This window comes from Schistocerca americana, chromosome X, assembly GCF_021461395.2.
Source record: "Schistocerca americana isolate TAMUIC-IGC-003095 chromosome X, iqSchAmer2.1, whole genome shotgun sequence".
In the NCBI taxonomy this organism is placed as follows: domain Eukaryota; kingdom Metazoa; phylum Arthropoda; class Insecta; order Orthoptera; family Acrididae; genus Schistocerca; species Schistocerca americana.
Genome location: NC_060130.1, coordinates 481,726,579 through 481,750,084, shown reverse-complemented (window position 1 = coordinate 481,750,084; position 23,506 = coordinate 481,726,579). Strand labels below are relative to the sequence as shown.

The window sequence follows — 23,506 nt, the reverse complement described above, 5'->3', positions numbered from 1 at the left end:
AATCATCCAAGAGCCTCTCAATGAAATGGTACAAAAGAAGGTTACTGACCATCTGCTCGACTGATGATATGTTCGAAAGAACGTCGATCTATGGCCATGAATGAACTGTCTACTATTTCATGTTCACAGGTCTAATAAACTTTTCTTTTAGTTAAACTATTTGGTCTCTCAAAAGGAATGCAATATCACCTTGTCTCTAAAATACTCAAAAGTCATCTTAAACAACATTAAAAATACAAATTTTTCTTATAATTCTAGAAGGAAGCAAACTGCACACCGAAGGACAAGAAAAATATATGGGTAGTGACACACATTGCTAATATTTGGAGATGATAGTGTAGCTGCTGGTCTGAAACCATGGTGTTACGATAAATGTAGCATTATAAAAAGGAATTCACGTAAAGTCTGAAAAACTGTGGTTAAAAAATGAGCTAGGCCTTTTTCTATGGGTGTGCAATTCTAAGACTTGTCCCCTATGATGGATAAATCAATGGACCTCATTTGGATTCTTAGTAAATTTATTTAAGGATGGTGTTTGATTATCACTACATGTAACAGAGAGAGTCATAATAATAGAATAATGACTGTGAAAATGAAACTGAGGACATCATATATGTGCTAAATTTATGCAGGGTATGTAACAAATGTCAGCAATGTGGCAGGATGTCAGGCCGTAGGTAGCCAATGGTAGATTATTTTGAAGTAGCTCATGGAAAGCTCATAACAAAATGATGCACATTTGTTAAAAAATTTGAACTGCTCACATTCTGTTGGTGGATATTCCTTCACTTTGCACTTATGTGTTTTGTTGAAACAGTTATCAATGATTTTGAATGTGGTGACAGATTGCTCTTTAGAGTAGTGTGAAGGCTATGTTAGATCTGAAGGCGGCTGTGATATTTGTCATGAATGATGTACAAGGTGAAAATACAAACTACTACAACTGTGTGATTGAAGTTTATAAAGTGCTCTCTAGCTGACATGTTAACTAATTTCCTACGTCTTGTGTCTTTTTTCCCAGAAAACTACATATTTTCAATTGGAAATAAGAATTGCTTGCAACTCTGATTGCTAGTTTTTATATTAGTGACTTACAGTTACTTTTAAAATGGTTGAAATAAATTTAGTTCATTCTTAGGTCATTGGCTACTCAAAATCAGGTACAAATCTTCCATCATAATGCCCACTGTCGCTACCAGGGACGTTGGCAACATACTCAGTTGGAACAAGTGGACCATAATGGCAACAGATCCGTGTTGGATTACTGTCCTAGACAGGTAACTGTCATTCTCTTTCTCCAACACCATTTAACTTTGTGTCTTCTGTATTGTGCATGTAAATACACTGATGAGTCGAAACATTATCACCACTGCCCACTACCTGGTGGCGTTTTGTACAAGTGACGTGGTAAGGAAAGTATCAGGGTGGTCCATTGATCGTGAGCGGGCCAAATATCTCACGAAATAAGCGTGAAACGAAAAAACTACAAAGAACGAAACTTGTCTAGCTTGAAGGGGGAAACCAGATGGCGCTATGGTTGGCCCGCTAGATGGCGCTGCCATAGGTCAAATGGATATCAACTGCGTTTTTTAAATAGGAACCCCCATTTTTATTACATATACGTGTACTACGTAAAGAAATATTAATGTTTTAGTTGGGCCACTTTTTTCGCTTTGTGATAGATTGCGCTGTAATAGTCACAAACATATGGCTCACAATTTTAGACTAACAGTTGGTAACAGGTAGGTTTTTTAAATTAAAATACAGAACGTAGGTGCGTTTCAACATTTTATTTCGGTTGTTCCAATGTGATACATGTACCTTTGCGAACTTATCATTTCTGAGAACGCATGCTCTTTCACCTGTAAATACCACATTAATGCGATAAATGCTCAAAATGATGTCCGTCAACCTCAATCCATTTGGCAGAACGTGTAACGACATTCCTGTCAACAGCGAGTAGTTCGCCTTCCGTAATGTTCGCACATGCATTGACAATACGGCTGACGCATGTTGTCAGGCGTTGTCGGTGGATCAAGATAGCAAATATCCTTCAACTTACCCCACAGAAAGAAATCCAGGAACGTCAAATCCGGTGAACGTGCGGGCCATGTTATGGTGCTTCGACGACCAATACACCTGTCATGAAATATGCTATTCAATACCGCTTCAACCGCACGCGAGCTATGTGCCGGACATCCATCATGTTGGAAGTACATCGCCATTCTGTCATGCAGTGAAACATCTTTTAGTAACATCAGTAGAACATTACGCAGGAAATCAGCATACATTGCACCATTGAGATTGCCATCGATAAAATGGGGGCCAATTATCCTTCCTCCCATAATGCCGCACCATACATTAACCTGCCAAGGTCGCTGATGTCCCACTTGTCACAGCCATCGTGGATTTTCCGTTGTCCAGTAGTGCATATTATGTCGGTTTACGTTACCGCTGTTGGTGAATGACATTTCGTCGCTAAAAATAACGCGTGCAAAAAATCTGTCATCGTCCCGTAATTTCTCTTGTGCCCAGTGACAGAACTGTACACGACGTTCAAAGTCGTCGCCATGCAATTCCTGGTGCATAGAAATATGGTACGGGTGCAATCGATGTTGATGTAGCATTCTCAACACCGACGTTTTTGAGATTCCCGATTCTCGCGCAATTTGTCTGGTACTGATGTGCGGATTAACCACGACATCAGCTAAAACACCTACTTAGGCATCATCATTATTTGCAGGTCGTGGTTGACGTTTCACATGTGGCTGAACACTTCCTGTTTACTTAAATAACATAACTATTCGGCGAACGGTCCGGACACTTGGATGATGTCGTCCACGACACCGAGCAGCATACATAGCACACGCCGGTTGGGCATTTTGATCAGAATAGCCATACATCAACACGATATCGACCTTTTCCGCAATTGGTAAACGGACCATTTTAACACAGGTAATGTATCACTAAGCAAATACCGTCTGCACTGTCGGAATGTTACGTGATACCACGTACTTATACGTTTGTGACTATCACGAAGCGAAAAAAAGTGATCCAACTGAAACATTCATATTTCTTTACGTAGTACACGAATATGTAATAAAATATGAGGGTTCCTATTTTAAAAAAACGCAGTTGATATTCGTTTGACCTATGGCAGCGCCATTTAGCGGGCCAACCATAGCGCCATCTGGTTTCGCCCTTCAAGCTTGACGAGTTTCGTTCTTTGTAGTTTTTTCGTTTGATGCTTATTTCGTGAGATATTTGGCGCGGTCACTATCAATGGACCACCATGTATAAGCAGAGCAGAGACAGGCTTGGATCCAAGAGGAGTGTTCATGGAGGTCATGATGCCACCCGTCCTCCCAAGCGCATTTCAGCTGAAGTGATTTATTTCTTATGCGTATCGGTTTTTCAGATAACTATGAGAGACTGAAGTACAATGGTGGAAACATTTATTGCATCACCATGAATTACTTCGTCTTTTTGTCTTTTGCAGCAGTTTGATAAACTTTGTTGACATATTCTTGCCTTAATAATCTGACTTCTTCACGCATGTTTTCCAACAATACACCACTCTTTGTTGTTACAATGAAACCAGTGTTTATACTGCCATTCTAAGTTGAGACTTTGCAGTGAGAAGATGGGCAGGTCAGTTGAAATCACGCCACAAAAGAAAGCTGCTATACTTGCTTGTTCGTCTGTCGGTCTCAGCACCAGAGAGATAGCCTCTAAGACAGAATTTAATCAGTCTACGATTTTGAGGTTACTGACAAAAAACAGGGAAAAAGGAAATGTTGATCGCGAGAAAAGAACAGGTCGGAAAAGGGCGTCTACTGCCAAACAAGACAGGGTATTGAGAAGGCTTTCGCTCAACGATCGTCGCCTGTCATCAACTGAACTAAAGCGAGACTGGGAAGAAATGTGCAACATCTCAGTAACCGGTCGAACTGTAAGAAATAGACTACTGGAGGCTGGACTCTCAGCCCGTCGTACTAGAAGGAAGCCTTTATTGAGCACGATAATGTGACAACAGCGACTACAATGTGCAAAGGCACATGTGACATGGACACCAGAGATGTGGAACAAAGTAATCTTTTCAGACGAGTCCAAATTTAATCTGCATGGCTCAGATGGAAAAGTGTTAGTGCGTTGAAGAAAAGGTGAAGAATTTTTGCCATCATGCGTAACACATACAGTCAAACACCCACAAGGGCAGATGGTCTGAGGGTACATTTCCAGTCACGGAGTAGGTCGTCTGGACTTCATCACTGGCACTGTAAATGCAGATGCCTACATAAGCATCCTTCAAAGGAAGTTTATGCCAACCATTAGAGACCAGTTTGGAGATGTTTCCAATTGCATTTTTCAGGATGACTCCGCTCCTTGCCATAGAGCTCTGAAGGTGAGTACTATGACAAATATTTGTGCCAAACACGAAGCAGATTACTTGCTTGGTCAATTATCATGTACTTCTACATTTCAGGTAAAATATTTCCTTCGACAAAATGAGGTTTGAGTATTAGAGTGGCCTGGATACAGCCCTGATCTCAATCCTGTTGAGAACTGTTGGAGGGTTATGGGAAATGCTATCACAAAAAAGAAGCAACGGAATAAACGGGAGCTCTTGGAGACCCTTGTGCTCGTGTGGTTTCACGAACTGAGAGAGGAGTACATTAACAAGTTAATTCTTTCAATGCCTTCACGATGCCAAGCGGTGATTAAGGCACGTGGTGGAGCAACAAAGTATTAATTGCAACAGTGTGTTCATACGAGGCAATAGAAACACTACAATCCATCAGTGTTATGTTACAACTATAATATGCAGTGTTTCTTTCAACATTAGTATTCACATTTTAGAATAGCAAACAGAATAACTGACATACCCACTTACACTCATTTTTGAAGAAAGTGTTAAAATACAAAAAACAAACATTTTTATAGAAACAAAAATTAAGCACAAAAACAAATTGACAAAAATTATTGTGTACGTTCATTTCTGATAGAAATCAGGCAAATTTAGCTCAGTTATTCAATGATTATAACAAAAATTGTTAATTGTAAGAGGTGATGCAATAAATATTTCCACCACTGTAGGATGAAAAGTAAGACTACCGAAAATGGCAAGGAACTCAAGAAATTATAAACCACCGTTAGAACAGTTGCTAGAAAGCCTGCCCAGAGGGATGGGTTTATGATCCGATCAGTAACGTTCTTATCAGATAAAGGCAAACGTTCTAGACCGACTGCATCTTCTATCAACAATAAATCCAACATGGTTCACAAGCCTACTGGCAGAACCAACCAATAACAGTAAGTGAAGGAAGACAGAAAGGGAATGACTCTCCTCCTTTTTGTCACCAATATTCTGACTGGTCTGATGCAAACCATCATAAATCCCTGTCCATTTCATCTCAGAGTGGCAATTACGCACAATTCCAATATTAGTCTTTCCCTACAGCTTATACCATCTACAGTTCCTCAAGTTCGATGAACGTTATTTCTTCACGTCTTAAACCATGTTCTGTTACTATGTGTCCTCTTCTTATCGGTGTTTTCGACATGTTTCTCTCCCTGAATTTCCATAGAGCTTCTTCATTTATCGTCTTACCCGTGCCCCTAATTTTCAGTATCTTTCTGTAGCACCACCACTGAAACACTTCAATTCTCTTATTTTCCAGATTTCCCACAGTGACCTTTTCACTTCCATACAATGCTGAACTGCAGAGAGACATTATCAGATATTTCTTCCTCACTTTAAGGCCAATGTTTGATACTAGTAAACTTTTTTGGCCAGGAATGTCATCTTCATCTGTACTGTTCTGATTTTCTTATGTCGTCCTTGCTTTGTTCATCATGTGTTAGTTTTATTTCAAGGTAGCAGAATTCCTTCATCTCATGTACTTCCTGGTCCTCAATTTTGATGTTAAGTTTATAGCCACATCACTTTTGCTACTACTCATTACTTGGCCGGCCGAAGTGGCCGTGCGGTTAAAGGCGCTGCAGTCTGGAACCGCAAGACCGCTACGGTCGCAGGTTCGAATCCTGCCTCGGGCATGGATGTTTGTGATGTCCTTAGGTTAGTTAGGTTTAACTAGTTCTAAGTTCTAGGGGACTAATGACCTCAGCAGTTGAGTCTCATGGTGCTCAGAGCCATTTGAACCATTTTTGTACTCATTACTTGTAACTTTCTTCTGTTTACTCTCAATCCAATGTATGTGCTCGTTAAATTGTTCATTCTACACTTTAACTCTGACTGAAGACAGCACTGTCACTAGCGAGTCTTACTTTTGGGATCCCTTCGCTGTGAATTTTAATCCTACTCTCGAACCCTTCTTTTATCATCGTTGCTTCTGAAGTGTATAGATTAACAGTAGCGCAAAAGCAGCTTTGCCTTATACTCTTTCTAATACTAACACTCTGTTCTCAGTCTTCCATTTATATTTTTCCTTCTTGGTTCCTGAAGGTCTACGTACGAGGGTGGTTTGAAAAGTTCTCGGAATCACCACGAAAGGTCAGCGATAGCGCAACGAGTTGTTCATGTGATATTCATTTGACTGTTGCCTGTAAAGACGTGCCACGTCAGTGGTCTTGGAAGATAGTTGTGGCGGTGACGTGGCTCTGTTGTTGTTCCCGCGTAGTGATTTGCGAAAATGGAAAAAATCGAGAATCGAGCAATGATAATGTACTTCGTATAGAAAGGTATGAAAGAAAAGGACATTCATGCCGATTTCCAGACTACACTGGGTGACTCTCGTTCTCCATATTCAACTGTTGTCAAGTGGACAATTGAATTTAAATCTGATCAGGAGAGCTTAGATGATGATCCGTGCAGTTGTCGGCCAAGATGTGTCACTACTCCAGAAATCGTTGCAAAAGTGTACAAAATGGTCATGGACGATCACCGATAGAAAGTGCGTGAAATTGCTCACGCTTGTCAGATGTCGTTTGAAAGGGTATATCACATTTTAGCTGAATAATTGGAAATGAAAACATTATCTGCAAGATGGGTGCGGTGACTCTTGATGCTGGATCAAAAACGCATGAGAATGGACGTATCGGAACAATGTTTAGCCCGTTTTAGGAGAAACGGACAAGATTTTTTGCGCCTGTTTCTGACCACAGATGAAATTTGGATGCACTACTATACCCCAGAGGCAAACCAACAGTCAAAACAGTGAAAACATGCTGTTTCTCGGCCACCAAAGAAAACAAAGGCAATTCCTTCGGAGGGAAAGGCCATGGCATCAGTGTTCTGGGATGCGAAGGGGATTCTGTTTGTAGATTGTCTCCCCACTGAGCAATGAATAACTGGAGAATACTATGCTAACCTCCTGGACAAATTGCAACAAAAGATACGCGAAAAAAGGCGAGGTTTCAGAAGGAAGAAAGTCATCTTCCATCAAGACAATGCGCGTCAGCACGCATGTGCCGTCGCCGTGGCAAAATTACACGAACTAAGGTATGAATTGATTGCCACACCCGCCGTATTTCTCTGATATGGCTCCGTCAGACTTCCATCTCCTCCCTAAACTGAAAATTTTTCTTTGTGGACGAAGATTCACTTCAACCGAAGAATTGATAGTCGGAGTTGAAAACTAATTTTCCAGGCCTGGAGGAAACTCATTTTCGAGATGGGATAAAGGTGCTGGAACATCGTTGGACCATGTGCACTAATCTACAAGGAGACTACATTGACAAATAAAACAAGTTTCACTGACGTATGTACTTTTTTTCTATTCCATTCCGGGAACTTTTCAAACCACCCTCGTATTGTACAATACGAATTATTCTCTACAACATACATTTATCATCCTGAGAATTTCAAACATCTTTAGCCATTTTACATTGTTGAACCCTTTTTGTAGGGCAACAAATTCTATGAAGTTATCTTGATTTTTGTTAACGGTGTATTCTTCTCAGTCAGCTCATAAAAAACGCGATTTTTACGATTTTTTTGAAAAACTAATAACACAATCAATTTCAATCTTTTTACACATTATTTATTGATTCTTGGACAACATTTTTTAAAGAAATTCAGGCATCGTTAAGCCCCATCTGGCGAGTTAAAGTTGCTCTGCCCAAAATGAGGCATGTCCAAACAGAAGTCCTGCGGTCAGCAAATCTTATATGAAATAAAAAAAATAAACAACTATCTTAACCTTTAGCATATTGCACATGAAGTAACAGCACAGTTTTTTGAATTTTGACAAAATAATTAAGTGGCGGATGTTTGAAACAAAGATGTAGTTTAATTTACTATTTTTGGTCATAGTTTTTGCAGTAACTAATGAATAAATTAAAATAGAAGATATAGTTTGAGGAGTAATTCAGCCAAATTTTACAAAGATATCTTTATTAGTATATTCGTAATCCATCCTGTCAGTTTGTAATATACTGTATCTCAAGCTGACTGAAAGGATTTCAGGCACGCTAATAAAGATATCTTTATTATATTTGGGTGAATTACTACTTGGGCACGTCCCCAAGGTTAATAGGCTATTTTTTATTTTAATAATTCCTTATGTATTGCAAAAAACGTGACAAAAACACACAACAAAACTACATCTTTGTTTTAAACGTTTGACATTTTATTATTTTTCTAGATTTCAAAAAACTGGCCTATTACTCCGTGTACAATATCCTACACCTTAAGAAAATTAATTGTTTTTGTACTGCAGATGAGATTTTCAGACTGTAAGACTTATGTCATGGACACACCTCATCTTAGAAAGAGAAAATTTAACTCTTTCGATGGGGGACTTAAAGAAAACTGAATTTCTTTTTAAAGAATCAGAAATGCTGTCCAAGAATCAACAAATAATGTGCAAAAATACTTGTATTGATTGCTGAATTAGTTTTTCCGAAAAAAATCGTAAAAATCTCGTATATTATAGGCTGACTGAGGAAAATGGATCCTTAAGTCTTACTTCTTATATCAAGTGAAATCTCATAAATACCTCTTCAGTGCACTTACTTTGCCTAGGGCCAAGCTGCTTGGCATCTAACATATGCTGAATTTTCTTTTCAATTCTTCTTAAAGTATATTATTACTGTCTGCAACTTTGACACATGGGCTTTTAAGCTGCTTTTGCAATAGTTTTCGTTCTTGTCCGCTATTGGTGCCTTTAGGATTGTGCGGACGATATTTTTCTGAAAGTCTGACGGTATGTTTCCAGCCTGATAGATCCTACAAACCAACTTGAATAGCCCTTTGGTTATCAACTCCCCCAATGATTGTAGAAATTTGAGAGGGATGTCATCGATTCCTTCTGCTTTATTTAATCACAGGCCTTCCAAAACTATGTTAAACTTTAACACTGTATCTCCTGCATTCCCCAGACAAACTCCCAGTACTTCTTCTATCGCATCATCAGACAGTTCCTCCACCTTGTGTAGGCCTTCAGTGTAGTCTTCCCGTTTATCTCTCTTCTGCCTTTAACAGTGGAATTACTCTTGCATTCTTAATATTATCGCTTTTTCCTTTAATTTCAATGGAAGTTGTTTTGACATTGCTAAATGCTGAAACAGTCCTCTCGTTAACCATCTAACTTTCTAAGTTTCTTTAAATTTTTTTCTGCAGCTATTCTGGCTTGGTTTCTCTGCACTTCCTCTTTACTTCTTTCTTAAGTGATTAAAGTGATTTATTTCTGTCCTTCCTCGAATGTGTTTGTACTTCCTCCTTTCAGCAATCAGTTGAAGTATCCTTCCGTTACTCAAGGTACGTTTGCAGTACCTTTCTTGTTCCTATTATTGTATATCGAGATTTTCTGATTACTTTTCTTGTGGTGACCATCTCATTTCAACTGAACTGTCTGTTTTGGTATTCATTATCACAGTTACTACAGTTCTAGAGAAATTCAGACAAACTCATCATTCGTCAGCTCTTCAGTATATCACTTAATTCCACATTGATTCTTGACAATGATTCTCTGAAACTTCAGTCTACTCTCCACTTTTCTTTATTACTTAATTGTGATCTATGTCTCATGTGCTTCTGGGTACATCTTACAATCGAATATCTGATTTTGGAATATCTGTCTCAACATGGTGTAATCCAGTTGGAAACTTCTGGAGTTTCCTCGACTTTTTCAAGTATACCTCCTCCCCTTGTGATTTTTGAATAGTATATTCACTATTACTGCCTGAAATTTACTGCATAATTCAACTAGTATTTCTTATTTCTCATTACTACTACCAAGAACATATTCTGAAATAACTCTATCTTCTATCTGTTTCTCTACTACAGTGTTCTGATCACTTTGATTATTAGATTTTGATCTCCCTTTACCTACTGAATTCCACAGTCAATATCCTCGTATGTTTCCTCCAGCTCTTCATCTTTGACATGTGGCTTTGGCATGTATATTTAAATTATAGTTGTGGTGTTACTTTTCTGTCGATTTTGATGATAATACTCGTATCACTGAATTGATCGCAATAGCTTACTCGAGAGGCAACCGGTGGTCAAGTGCTAATGTGCTACAGCACACTGTAAATATCACACTAAAATTATGCCATTTTTCTTCGAATGCGTACCAGAAATTGCACTAAAATTACGCCATTTCTCTTTGAATACATGCTGGTACGCAAATAAAATGGAAGAAAACATCTTTCTTAGTGCTATCTCCATGATAACTTTAAACACGTATCGAGTGCTGAACTAATAGTCAGCCACACTATGATCAAGTCAGAGAACAGACACAGCTGCCTGTTATCGATTGCTCACGCTATGATGTGGTATCATCCCTGCCAGCAGTGAGGGCACTGTGTTGCTCACAGCCCCAGATCAATATTTTTCTTTGAGCATCGCATGTAATGTATTTTGCAAGCACAGAGTATGAGGGATTTTAGTGGATGGCATGGTTCGAATCCCACTGCTATCAAAATTTTTTGAATTTAGTTTTAATCCTCACAATATTAAACTATTAATTATAAAAGTTAGCCCTTTCACTGATACAGACATGCTCTCTACATTCCGTGTGGAGAGCAGCTTTGTTGCAGCCGTACCGCTCACCTAATACTGCTACTAGTACTGACAGACATCGTTCTGGCTAATGTGAAATACTTATAATCAGACTGTAAGAAAACTATTGTGTGAAAAAGTTTGATGCTTGCACTTTTTAAAGTTTGATATCTTTACTCGATAAAGGACTGAATTTCTCTTCATTATTCATCATAGTTACTGTGCTGCATCAAATTAAGCGCATAGCACAAAATTTAAAGAGTTTGCAGAGGTAAAAACGCATTGTGTAAACTTAACATATGAGTGATTTTAGCCCACAGATTTCTGTATGCAAAATGTGGATTAGACATCGAAATTTTATTTAAAATTGAGAACAGAGTGATATCTCATTTTGTTCTTGACTTGTTGATTTTTATATCCATGAGGTGATAACGCACTGTGTGCCCAGCTCTGTCCACGTGGATTTGCTCGCAGTTACGAAATAATTATAATTAAAATTTAAGAAACACTATAAGGTGACGAAATTTAATTTTCGTACATCTTACAATCTAATATCTCTGCTCGATAAAGGACTCATCTTATTTTCGCTATTCATCATAGTTACTGTGCTGCATCAAATTAAGTAAAGTATTACAAACAACGTTAAAGAGTTTGAAGAGGTATAAACGCACTGCATCAACTTTGTGTATGGTTCATTTATCCCATACATTGATGTGTATGAAAGCTAGATTAGATATCTAAATTTTATTTAAAACTAGAAGCACAAAAATATCATATTTCATTTGCGAGTTACTGGCTTCTATATCTTGCGGATTTTTATCTCGTAGACTTACATACATTAAGATTTCAAGTATCCACAGAACCAAACATCCAAGAGATTAAGGCCAGTGAAACGATTTAGCCAATATAATGAACCTCCCCAACCAATCCACTGCTCATCAAATGTCTGTGTCAGTTGGTCTCAGACATTTCAAAGAGAATAGGCTGTTGCTCCATCATACATTAACTACATCTCCAGCCACTGTTAAATGGTACCTCCTGTAGCAAGGCAAGCAAGTTGTTTGATAGAAACTGACAGTACCTCGCACCAGTCAACAGGTTTCACAGTACTCGAGGTTCTATTAGTCTAACAACCATACATTAATGGAAAATTGGCGTTGAGAACTGTCTTCTTCAACTGCACGTAGCCTTGCATCAACCCACACATGTTGATTCTAAAAGTTTAAAATCCCATCTCGTGTGAAACCAGTCTCCTCTGAACACTATCTTTGTTGTGGAAAGTGGATTTTCACCATGTCTTTGCGACAGCCATTGACAGAAGTGCATTCTGGCAGGCCGATCTTCTGGCTGAAGGACGTTGATTTGTACATGATGTGGGTACAGCAACTGTTCACGCAGGATTGTCCAGCTTAGAGGGTGACTAACCCCATGTCTTATGGTGCAATTTCGGGGTAACTCTTCACTTACAAAGAAAGTATTGATTGCACAAAAGCAAGTTGTAACAATAATATGTGGTGTTCACTCATGGACATCATATAGATTCCTCTTCAAGGAACTAGACGTTTTAATTGCACTGTCACAACACATATATTCACTAATGCAATTACTCATAAGCAATCCATCACAATGTGAGAACACTAATATATATACCTACTACACTAGAGAGGCAAATGACCTTCATTGCCCACTATAAAAACTTCCAGTGCCAAAGAAAGGAGTTCCATATGCAGCAACAAAATTTTTGATAATTTGCCCAATACCAGACAAAGTCTGACAGGTAGGAAAGCAAGTTTTAAATCAAACTTAAAATCATTTCTCCTGGACAACTCGTCGCTGCAAAACTGGTAAGAAAGAAACCACTCGTTTTAATGTGTACTTGCCTGAGTAGGACTAGAAAAAATAATGTGTCCATTGACATTTACACAAATCAAGCTACGTGTCCTGTAAACTGAATCGTTCTACATAATTTCTATTAAAAAGCGTTCAAATGATCTATGGAACACGCAACTAATTAACTAGATACCGTACACAGATTGCTGCAGAAGAGATGGGTTTCACAGCAGCTGGGCTGACCAAGTGCTCATAAGTCTTACGGTATGGATTTTAGAGCATGAACATTCTTGTCTTGTTTTAATCCACACTACCATCTCTCACAATGTGGACATCCTGTATATATTAGTGGTTGTCCCTGATGAGGCTATTGCTGCCTGCTATGCAGACCTGCCTAGTGTTTCTCATTTTAGTATGGCGCCAACACAAACTTAAATGTTCACTCACATGTGTGCTTTCAAGACGGGAACACGTCTGTACATGTACAGGGTTCACCACCCACTGCTAGACCATCGATGGAGACTGACCTCACTTCATATCCAGCAACTTTTCTTCTGCATATGCCTCCAGCTGAATCATATACTGCCACTACCTTGTGAAACCGAACAGTTGTAGAAATACTATTTTAGCTTTATTAACTTGTAATCATTATTTACACACACACACACACACACACACACACACACACACACACACACACACACTGAATAAAGTACTATACCAGGTTGTTTTACTAAAAATTTACTTTTCATAGTGCATTTTTACTGTCACTCAAACATTTGCACCAACTTACCTTATTGTAATGAGTAGTCTCTCCGTAGGAGAAATAGGTTGAATATTTGTGACCTACTTTATCAAAGTGTCTGATATCAGTTTCTCTAAAAGTGGAAAATGTCTCGAGTCATTCGGTAAAATTTGTGTTCGTATTGAGAGAGCTCACAATTACCCACAGCCGATCTTTGTTTGACGTTTATAGCATTGTACTGGTGCACGCACTATTTCCTTTCCTTTTACATTTTTCTGAGCTTTAAGAAATAATAAGCCAAACTAACGTCCTCTTCAGAAGAGCTCATGATTGAACTGAACCTGATTTGTGCGGTCTTGTTGCTTGTCGTATCGCTTCAGTGTGAACACCAGTATTGCCACAGATAAGCACCGCATCACGTGATCTTTATTGAAATGTGTCGTATCACGTATTGTATCGTCTCGGTGGATTTCGCGCTTAACTGTCCATGTCACGAGGCCATGTGTTACAGTACAGTGGTTTGTGGAGCGTGGTAGTAAACCCATGTTGATGTCTCGGGCACCAAATTCGTCTGATCTGAGTCCAGTGGTACACACCTGGAATGTATTGAGGCACAAACTCTGCGCTCACAAACCACCAATCTGTAACTGATGAAACTTATATGACTTGTGTCTACACATCTGGTGTCATATACGTCTGAAAGCCTACCAAAGAGTTGTCGAATCCATGTCATGTTTAATAATTATTGTTGGTGTATTGTTCTCCAAATGTGAATACACACACTGTTAAGTAGGTAGTCAAAATCATTTGGCTCATCGGTGTAGGGTAGCTGACAGTGCTGGTACCATGTTCAGAGTAATTAAACATGAGGAGTAATATCACATAAATGTTATTGCCTGTGTATGTGGATATAGGACGTAGGCAATCCCACCGACAGGTGTCAATGCATTTTTTGTTTCCGCAATCAATGTACAGGGCGATGGGAAAAGATTTGATCTGCAATGGATAGTCCGCATACCACTGAAAGTGTCTTATACACTACAGACTAGGCGTTATGTTATATCACTGAGGTTCTACAAATGATCACTAGAATCTGCAAAACATAAACATAACACATTTCATTCTAATCACCTACTATACTTTATCATTACTGTAGTGGGTACTCAGCTTGAGGATATTAAAATACTTTCAAGAAAAGTGTTCTGTTTGATTTAGTTGACTGAAAAGCTATCTAGCAGACAGAGTTAATAAAACAATGTGACACTTTAATAATGAACCAGGTGCTGATGACATCAGCACAGATTCTCTTTCTGCTAAAGCTAAACTGCGATCCAGAATGGACCACAAAAAAAAAATACCTCCACTAGATTTTCAAAATGCTTATGTTGAGGCAAATTTATTGACGTAAATGGGATTTTTTGATCCTTATTCCAGTTGGGTAAATATTCTTAAATGTAGTAACACCTTACTGGCCTTCAAAATAATTGTCATTAGGTTCAACACATTTCTGACAACTGCAACTAATGGTGACCAGTAAAAGTCACTGAACTTTTCAGATGCACTTTGTATACTACTTTATACATTATTATTTATGCCTCCCAAGTTACACTTCGTTTTATAATGATACCTCAAAAAATTTATTTGTGTTCGAGTGTGTGTATGAAAATATGCTCTTTTCTCAAATCATACAGAAAGTTAAAAATTTAATTTCAACTATTATGAGAACATTACTATCTGAACACAGAAAACAGTTGGTTGATGATGAATGGGTGTGTAAAACAGAAGATGATTTTTGCATGGAAGATACTGTAAAACAACTAGTAACCGAATTATTTTAAGTCCATAGTAGCAGAAAGACCTTAAAAAATTGAATTTCACCAAAACATGAAGTCACACATAATTATTGGACAATCCTTACAAAAAAATACTTGAAAATTTTAATACATATTACAAAGTTAGGACACTAAATTTGTTTGACTAACTGCATTTCCAGAACCATAAGTCAACTAAAATGTAAATTGTACAACCCATTGTATTGTTGCAGTGGTACTTACCTGAAATCGTCCTTGAATTACATCTAATTGTTGTTTTGTGATCTTTGTCTGCCTTCTAGTCATATCAGTTGGTTGTTTTGCGTTGAATGGATATGCAATACATCTTGAAATAAAGACGTATAACTGAATTTTTCTTTTCCTTTCTTCTTCCTCTCTTTCCTGTTTGTCCTGAAATTGAAAATGGAAGGATAATAGATGATGGGTAGATTATTACTTGATAATAAATTTTATTTGGTGGAGGATACCAGAGAACTGCTGAAGTATCTAAACAAATATTTATTCACAATGTACATGACAGAGATTGGTGATATAAAAGTTAAAATCTAATAAGTCTTAGTTACTTTCATTCCAAAACATCATATGGGATCGGTTCTTGGGGTGACCCATTAAGGTAAGCTAAAGTTTTTTCAGTCCAACATTGTGTATTATGAATTATCTGTGCGTGAACTCGAGTGTGTCCGAGGGGTACTAAGTAATTATTGCCAATATACCTACTCAATAATGAAATCTGTCTCACGTAATATATGTCGTTCCGAAATTAGCAGCCTAGTTCATTAAATCGACAATAGAAATAAGAAAACTGTAAATAACGGTTTAGGGTCACTTACTTTGATCAAGAAAGGTGGTCATTACTAACAAACACATATTCCAAATACCGGTAGCTTGGCAGCAGCTATTAAAAGTTTAAATACAGTTTAAGGAGAACCTACACGATTTGTTGGTAGCCAACATATATACTTCATTGAGAAATTTTGTATTTTTAATACCAAAAAACCAATGGATGTGTACATCATTAATAATATCAAACAACATGAGTGTTATGTAAAATCCTACTTCTGCAGACCGTTATTGGCGTAATCTGACCCACATAAATATGTGTTATGAAATGCTTTCTCTTCTATGATATGATGCTACAATGGCCTAAGAATTATTTTATGAGCCACAGTGTACATAAAATTACATCTTTGTGACAATCTTTGGCATTACCTCAGTAGTAAGGCTACCATCTGTCCAGTTCACTTTGATTACATTTTTGAGAACATGTGGGCAGGTCAATGCCTTCGGTATGTGTGGCGCCACCACTATCACACCACAAGCCATGCTCGTCTTACCTATGACATGAGTCACAATTCAAGAGCCAACACCTCATTTGTTGGATTAGTGGCAGCCATTAAAATGAAACAGTAAATCACATCCCATTAATATACTAGCCATTAAAACAACACTGCCAATCACAAATTGGCCTCAGAAGCGCCATCTTGGACATTTCAAAAGTATTCGAATAAAATTTTTGTGCCGTGTTCAGAAGTACTTATAAAAAGAAAAATTATATAGTAGACGTACTGTGACATATTTCCACATCTAAAGTGTGTAAATTTCATCGCCAACAAAAGACACACACACACACACACACACACACACACACACACACACACACACACACACAATGTTCCACTTAAATGTTTTCCATGTACAAATTGTTCTAGGAGACATATAATACTTTTCAGGTGTCATAATATTAATTGCAAATCTAAAATTTATGAAAAAATACGTCAGTGACAGAGAAAGTCTCCGAATAATCTCCCATCCATCCGCCTCCCCCTAAGAACAACCACACATACCCATCAAAACTGATTCCTAAACTTGACTAATAACTCTCAAATTAATTACTCACACGCTACTGTCATGTCTAAATTGTTAGAAAAGATAAGTGGCTAAAAAATGACAAGGTAAGCAGGTAGCTGAAATTTCATTTTTATGCCTAAATGAGGTGATGTAGAAAAACGAACCTGACGAAGCCTTTAACTGCACAAAACACATGCTGGCTAAAATACTACGATAAGACGGCAAGCACGCAAACAAATAGACAATCTGAATCACTGTCAGCTATTGAAAGAATGCAATTAATATGTGAAGCCTAATACATGACTGAACTCTCAAACTAATTGCCACAGTGATAATTCCTCATCTAAATTGTTCTATAACTGTACAAAACACATGTATCATGTTATGCAAGCAGCTGACACTTTATTTTACTCCTAAATGGGGTTTGATTCAAAAACAAAGTTTGGTGGTAGGCTACGACATCTACCAATCGGCACTATGGTCCCAAAGCTGTAAGATGTCTGTAATGTTTGTAAAAATACATAAGAATATTGGCGTTTCGATCTGAGGCTATCTTAGTGGTGGAACAAAGAATGAACTTTCATCACCTAACATACTCAGATATTTTTTAGTAGCTCTTCATCACAGCAAGCACAATTTTCAGGGGGAAGAAGAGTCATGTCCTACACTAGAAAAATATAACTTGCGTTATTCCCTGGCTGAAATACCTGTTTTTGAGCGTGAACATAAGTGCAGCTGTGTTCCACTGGTATTCTATACACCATCACCTTTCCTGAGACTTGAGCAAACAAACCATACTAAAAGTATAGCGTTTTGACAAGATCCTTATTTCATTGGATCAATTAAACTACATATTTTCAGAATACACAAATATAACTTCGAAATGCTCTAAAATGATATGTAAACATGACCAAAGACAACGGTGGCCAAGTTCTACACACAGAGAGAAAACTTCAGAATCTTTAAAATATGAACTTTGCTCAAAAAATCGTATTTAACAAAATAAGTAGTGATTTTGAGTAAAAAACATATACAAGATGCTTATCATAATATGTAAATTTAACTAGAGCTCTGATCACAAACGAAAATTCGAAATTTGAATCGAAATAAAATTGTGTTGTTTCAAAAAATATGTAATATTTTGATTACAAAATACGTGTGGCACTACCGTCAGAACTTAATTGTTCCATAAGATTTTTTAAAAAAATAAATCACACATTGGTTGCATAACAGCACTACTAACTTTTGACATTTTTGCCACACTTTGCAAGGGACAATGTATCCTCAATTCAAATTTCTCCACATTAAAAATGTCTGTACTACTTATCAAAATAGATGCAGCTTGTTTATTAGAACTAGAGTAGGTTAGTCAGTGAGCTTCATATTAGTTCTGTATATCATACATTAAAAGGACCAAAATACATAAACATTGGTTCTATAACATTGCACTACATGCATGGGCATTACTGCTGATCTACATTCTGGCTTAAAGACGATTTGAATAGATTGATCTTTGTATTAAAAGAAAGAATATTATTCCTGCGTTTATATCTATCAAAATCTCGTTTTAATTTGGCTGAAACCATTATCAAAGCCATCTAAATATTATACTGCTTCAATACAAGTGTATGAAGTTCATCTTGCAGCATAAAATGTCTGCCATTTTCTGCTATAATTGTAATGCTGCACACAGTGGAAACTGCTGTAGTAATACACATTTGTAAGGATAAGAAACGAGGGTTGCTATGCATCCAACTACTTTCCAAAGTCATCCAAACATTATAGTGACCCCACGATAGGGTCCTACGCTGACACTGCTAACTTCTGCTATCACACAGTGGAGACTACATGTTACTTCATCTCCCATACATTAGCATTTTACTGTAAAATTGTAACAAACTGGCCAGACCCTCATCATGGTATACCAAAATTCTAACGAACAGCTTCACACATCAATATCAGTACTGATAATATTATGCACCAGCTGTCAAACGTGTGATATGCACTGAATAGGCAAAGAAACTGGTACATCTGCCTAATATCGTATAGGGCACCCCCGTGCACGCAGAAGTGCCGCAACACGACGTGGCATGGACTCGACTAATGTCTGGAGGGAAATGTCGCCATGAATCCTGCAGGGCTGTCCATAAATCCGTAAGAGTACAAGGGAGTGGAGATCTCTTCTGAACTGCACGTTGCAAGAGCAAGGCTCAAAAATGTTCATGTCTGGGGAGTTTGGTGGGCAGCGGAAGTGTTTAAGCTCAGATGAATGTTCCTAGAGCCAATCGTCGCAATTCTGGACGTGTGTGGTGACGCATTGTCTTGCTGGAATTTCCCAAGCCCGTCGAAATGCAAAATGGTCATCAATGGATGCAAGTGATCACACAGGATACTTACATATGTGTCACCTGTCAAAGTCGTATCAAGATGTATCAGGGGTTCCGTATCACTCCAACTCCACACGCTACACGCCAATACAAATCCTCCACCAGCTTTAACAATACCCTGCTGGCATGCAGGGTCCTTGGATTTATGTGGTTGTCTCCATACCTGTACACTTCCATCTGCTCGATACAATTTGAGACGAGACTCGTCCGACCAGGCAGCATGTTTCCAGTCCTCAACAGTCCAGGCGAGGCGTAAAGCTTTGTGTCGTGCAATCATCAAGGGTAAACGAGTGGGCCTTCGACTCCTAAAGCCCATATCGATGACGTTTCGTTAAATGGATCGCACGCTGGCACTTGTTGATGGCTCAGAATTGAAATCTGGAGCAATTTCCGGAAGGGTTGCACTTCTGTCACGTTGAACGATTGACTTCAGTCGTCGTTGGTCCCATTCTTGCAGGAACTTTTGCCGCTCGCAGCGATGTCTGAGATTTGATGTTTTACCAGATTACTGATGTTCATGGTACACTCGTGAAATGGTATATTGCAAAATCTCCATTTCATCGCTACCTCGGAGATGCTGTGTCCCATCGCTCGTGCACCGACTATAACACCACTTTCAAACTCAATTCAGTCTTGATAACCTACCATTGTAGCAGCTGTAACCGACCTAACAACAGCGCCAGACACTTGCTGTCTTACACAGGCGTTGCCGACCGCAGCGCCGTGTTCTGCCTGTTTACATATCTCTGTATTTGAATACTCATGCCTGTATAGGCTTGCGTATTCACATACAGAGATATGTAAACAGGCAGTATCTTTGGCGCATCATTGTATTTACCAAAAGATGTTTTGGGACTACGTTATTCCAATTTCAAGTGCTATAAAACAAGGAAACCGTTTTAGAGCATTTGATAATTGGATAACGTAGTCCCAAAACATTTCGAGGCAGCTATGTCACTTTTGACGACTGGTGCATAAAATTCTCAGTATTGACTAATGAGACAGTAGTACAACGGTTTCACAACAGACACATCATAATGTTATACCAAAACTCTAAAACATTATCCCATACGTCAATATGTTACAGCAAAATTGTAACAAACTGTTACATACATCGTCATGTTACAGTAAAACTGTGACAAATTGGTCCTCATACATCACCACTGTTAGCGTGAAAGAGTAAAAAATTGCTCTATACAATGTAAAAGCATGGTGGAAACTACTGGAGCAATAATTATCAGATGACATACGGTGACTACTATTACCATTGTACCTTTCACGAAGTATGATGCAAAGATCGAATATTGATGTTCAGAAGTTCTGCTGAACCTATAAATTCAAGGTTTGTATGCATGTGCGTTTTCTTTGTTTTTGGAAATATGTATTATATGATCTAGTTATGGTATATTCTACATCTCTGATCTGCTCACTATGTATCTATGGAACAAAAAGAATAAATATTATAATCAAATCTATTATTATTATTACTCTTGTGGCAGAAACACACACATTTTAACATCTAACAACCATTACCTTATCTAAATTTTGAGCAAAACTAGGCCACTGCTAGTGCATTCTCAAGGCCAGATATAAGTAATCTTCTGTACAGAAGTTTGGATGCAGTTGACGATGAAACATGTGTTCAACTGTCTGATGTCTATAGTCGCTCTGGACATTTTTTTCTTAGTTGTAGCCCCAGTTTGGCATACTAACCCTGGATCTGCCCACTCCTGATTTAATTCTATTCTGGGACTTCCATGTCAGGCGTCCTTTGTTATAACTACGTGGAAGAGTTTCAGATACTATTTAACAACGGGGGGGGGGGGGGGGGGGGCAAGCAGACCTTAGCTTTTCACAGTCGAAACGTGGCTGTTTGATTTGTGGTTGAGAGTACCTCTGATTGTTCTGAGAAAGTTTTTGTATGTGAGTTTCATATCTGTGTTATGAATGAGTTACCTCTTGCTCTAGCTTTTTATATGCAAGGATGCTGATGTCGCATTATATGGTACCTCTACAGTAATGTCCCGATAAAAGAAAATTTTGCAATTACTAGACATATGGCCCTATTCTATAAGAAGACCAGTACTGCAGAGTGTACACAACTAATTGAATTTCTAGATTTTGTTTTAGCATACAATTTTTTTATCTCAGTGACAAAATACATCATCAAAAAGATGAGCTTTGGATGGGTAATAGTGTAGCTGGAACTTTTCTAGATATTTTTGTGAACGATTTAGAGTGTAAATATTTTGCCACGTTTACACAGCTAAAAGATAAAACGATGTATAATAAACTGTATGTTGACGACATTTTGTTACTGATAGAGGGCGACAGCAGTGAGGTCAACGTATTTGCCCAAGCAATAGGTAATATGCACCCTAAAATAACTTTCACTGCGGAAGTTGAAAAAGAAAGCTCCATTAATTGCATTGACCTTACTGTTAAGAAAGCTAACCAAAAAAAAAACTTTTCGATTTTCAGAAAACCAACATGTACAGATAATATCATCAATTTCAGTTCACGATATCCTCCCTGATATAAAAAGGCCTTCTTCACCTCAATGATTCACCGTCTCCTTCGTCTGCCTTTGGCCGAAATCGAAATACATAAAGAACTCAGCGTTTTAAAGCAGACTGCTGTAGCTAACGGCTATTCTGTAAATGACGTCACGCGCCCTTAAAGTACCTGTAGGCTAAAGAAACGTGTAATAAATACCAGGCAGACAGACACTTACTCAGAAAATAGAACCAACAAAGAAATAACGAAAGCCATTCCTATGAAATTAAATGGCAAAATATCCCTGCAAATAAAATAATGTTTCAAGAAATTTAATGTTACATATGGTTTTCAGGTTAGCAACACCCTAAAACTGCGAGTAAAATGTAAACTGAAAAGATGACAAATATGATGGCTCTGGAGTATACAGGATCGACTGAAGTAATGTAATAAATATTATATCGGTCAAACTGGCCGTTAATTCAACGTACAATTTAAAGAACATTCACAGCCACATAACAGAACTGCCCCTTGTAAAAGGAACATTGAGAATAGTATGCGTGGAAAAATGTTGTGCTCTTAAATTGTTAAAAGAGCTTGGAATTTATAAAAGGAAAAAACAACAGCCAAAAAAAGTGATTAATGGACGTAGTGATTTTGTACCTAATGCCTACTTAGCTTTGTTTGACAATATTCTACGGTAATCACTGTTTTTTATTTCTTTATTGTTATTTTCAAACCTTTACATAAAGGTAGGCTGGCAGTGGCCTATCTACGCCACTCTTCGGCCATAGAAAAACGTACATTAAACAGGAAGACATAAAAACAAACATACATGGAGGATAAAAACAGGATACATACATATTAAAATAAAGGAAGGCGTTCACGGACGCACTGGTTGTATCAAAAAACTCAGCGCTATACACAACCGGAGACACTGAGTTGCACGTATGAACGTAAGAACACTGAAGGAGACACACTCATGAACTGACGGGAACAGAAACACTAGCACAGTGGCAACGAACTTCGGTGCACTAAAACATACTGTTTGCACGAAAAAGTCAGGGGCCTGCCATAGGGAAGAGGAGAGGGTAGGAGGGAGAGGGGGAGGATGCCAGTGGGAGAGAAGAAGGGAGGGGGAGGGTAGAGGGTATGGGGGGTGTGGAAGCCCGGGAAGGAGGGGAGGAGAGGGAGAGAGAGAGGAGAGGGGAGGGGAGGAGGGGACGAGGAAGAGAGGGGAAAAGAGGGGAAAAGAGGGAGCCCTGGGGGTAAAAACACAGGAGGAGGAAGGGGAGGATCAAAGCTGATAGGATGGGTAGAGGAAGGGGACGAGGGCATCATCAAGGAGGGGGAGTTGGTGGAAGCCACCTTGGGCAAGGGTATGGATTAACCACTGATTTTT

At 38.3% G+C, this 23,506-nt stretch overlaps 1 protein-coding gene across 1 annotated transcript in view; it reads right to left on the bottom strand.

Annotated features, from left to right (window-relative positions):
• Window positions 1–23,506, bottom strand: part of LOC124555630 (calcium-dependent secretion activator-like) — a 1,496,314-nt gene that overhangs the window by 1,016,351 nt on the left and 456,457 nt on the right. The window contains exon 5 of the mRNA XM_047129606.1: window positions 15,596–15,763. Within this exon, the coding sequence (XP_046985562.1) occupies window positions 15,596–15,763 (168 nt within the window). The remainder of the gene's footprint in view (window positions 1–15,595; window positions 15,764–23,506) is intronic.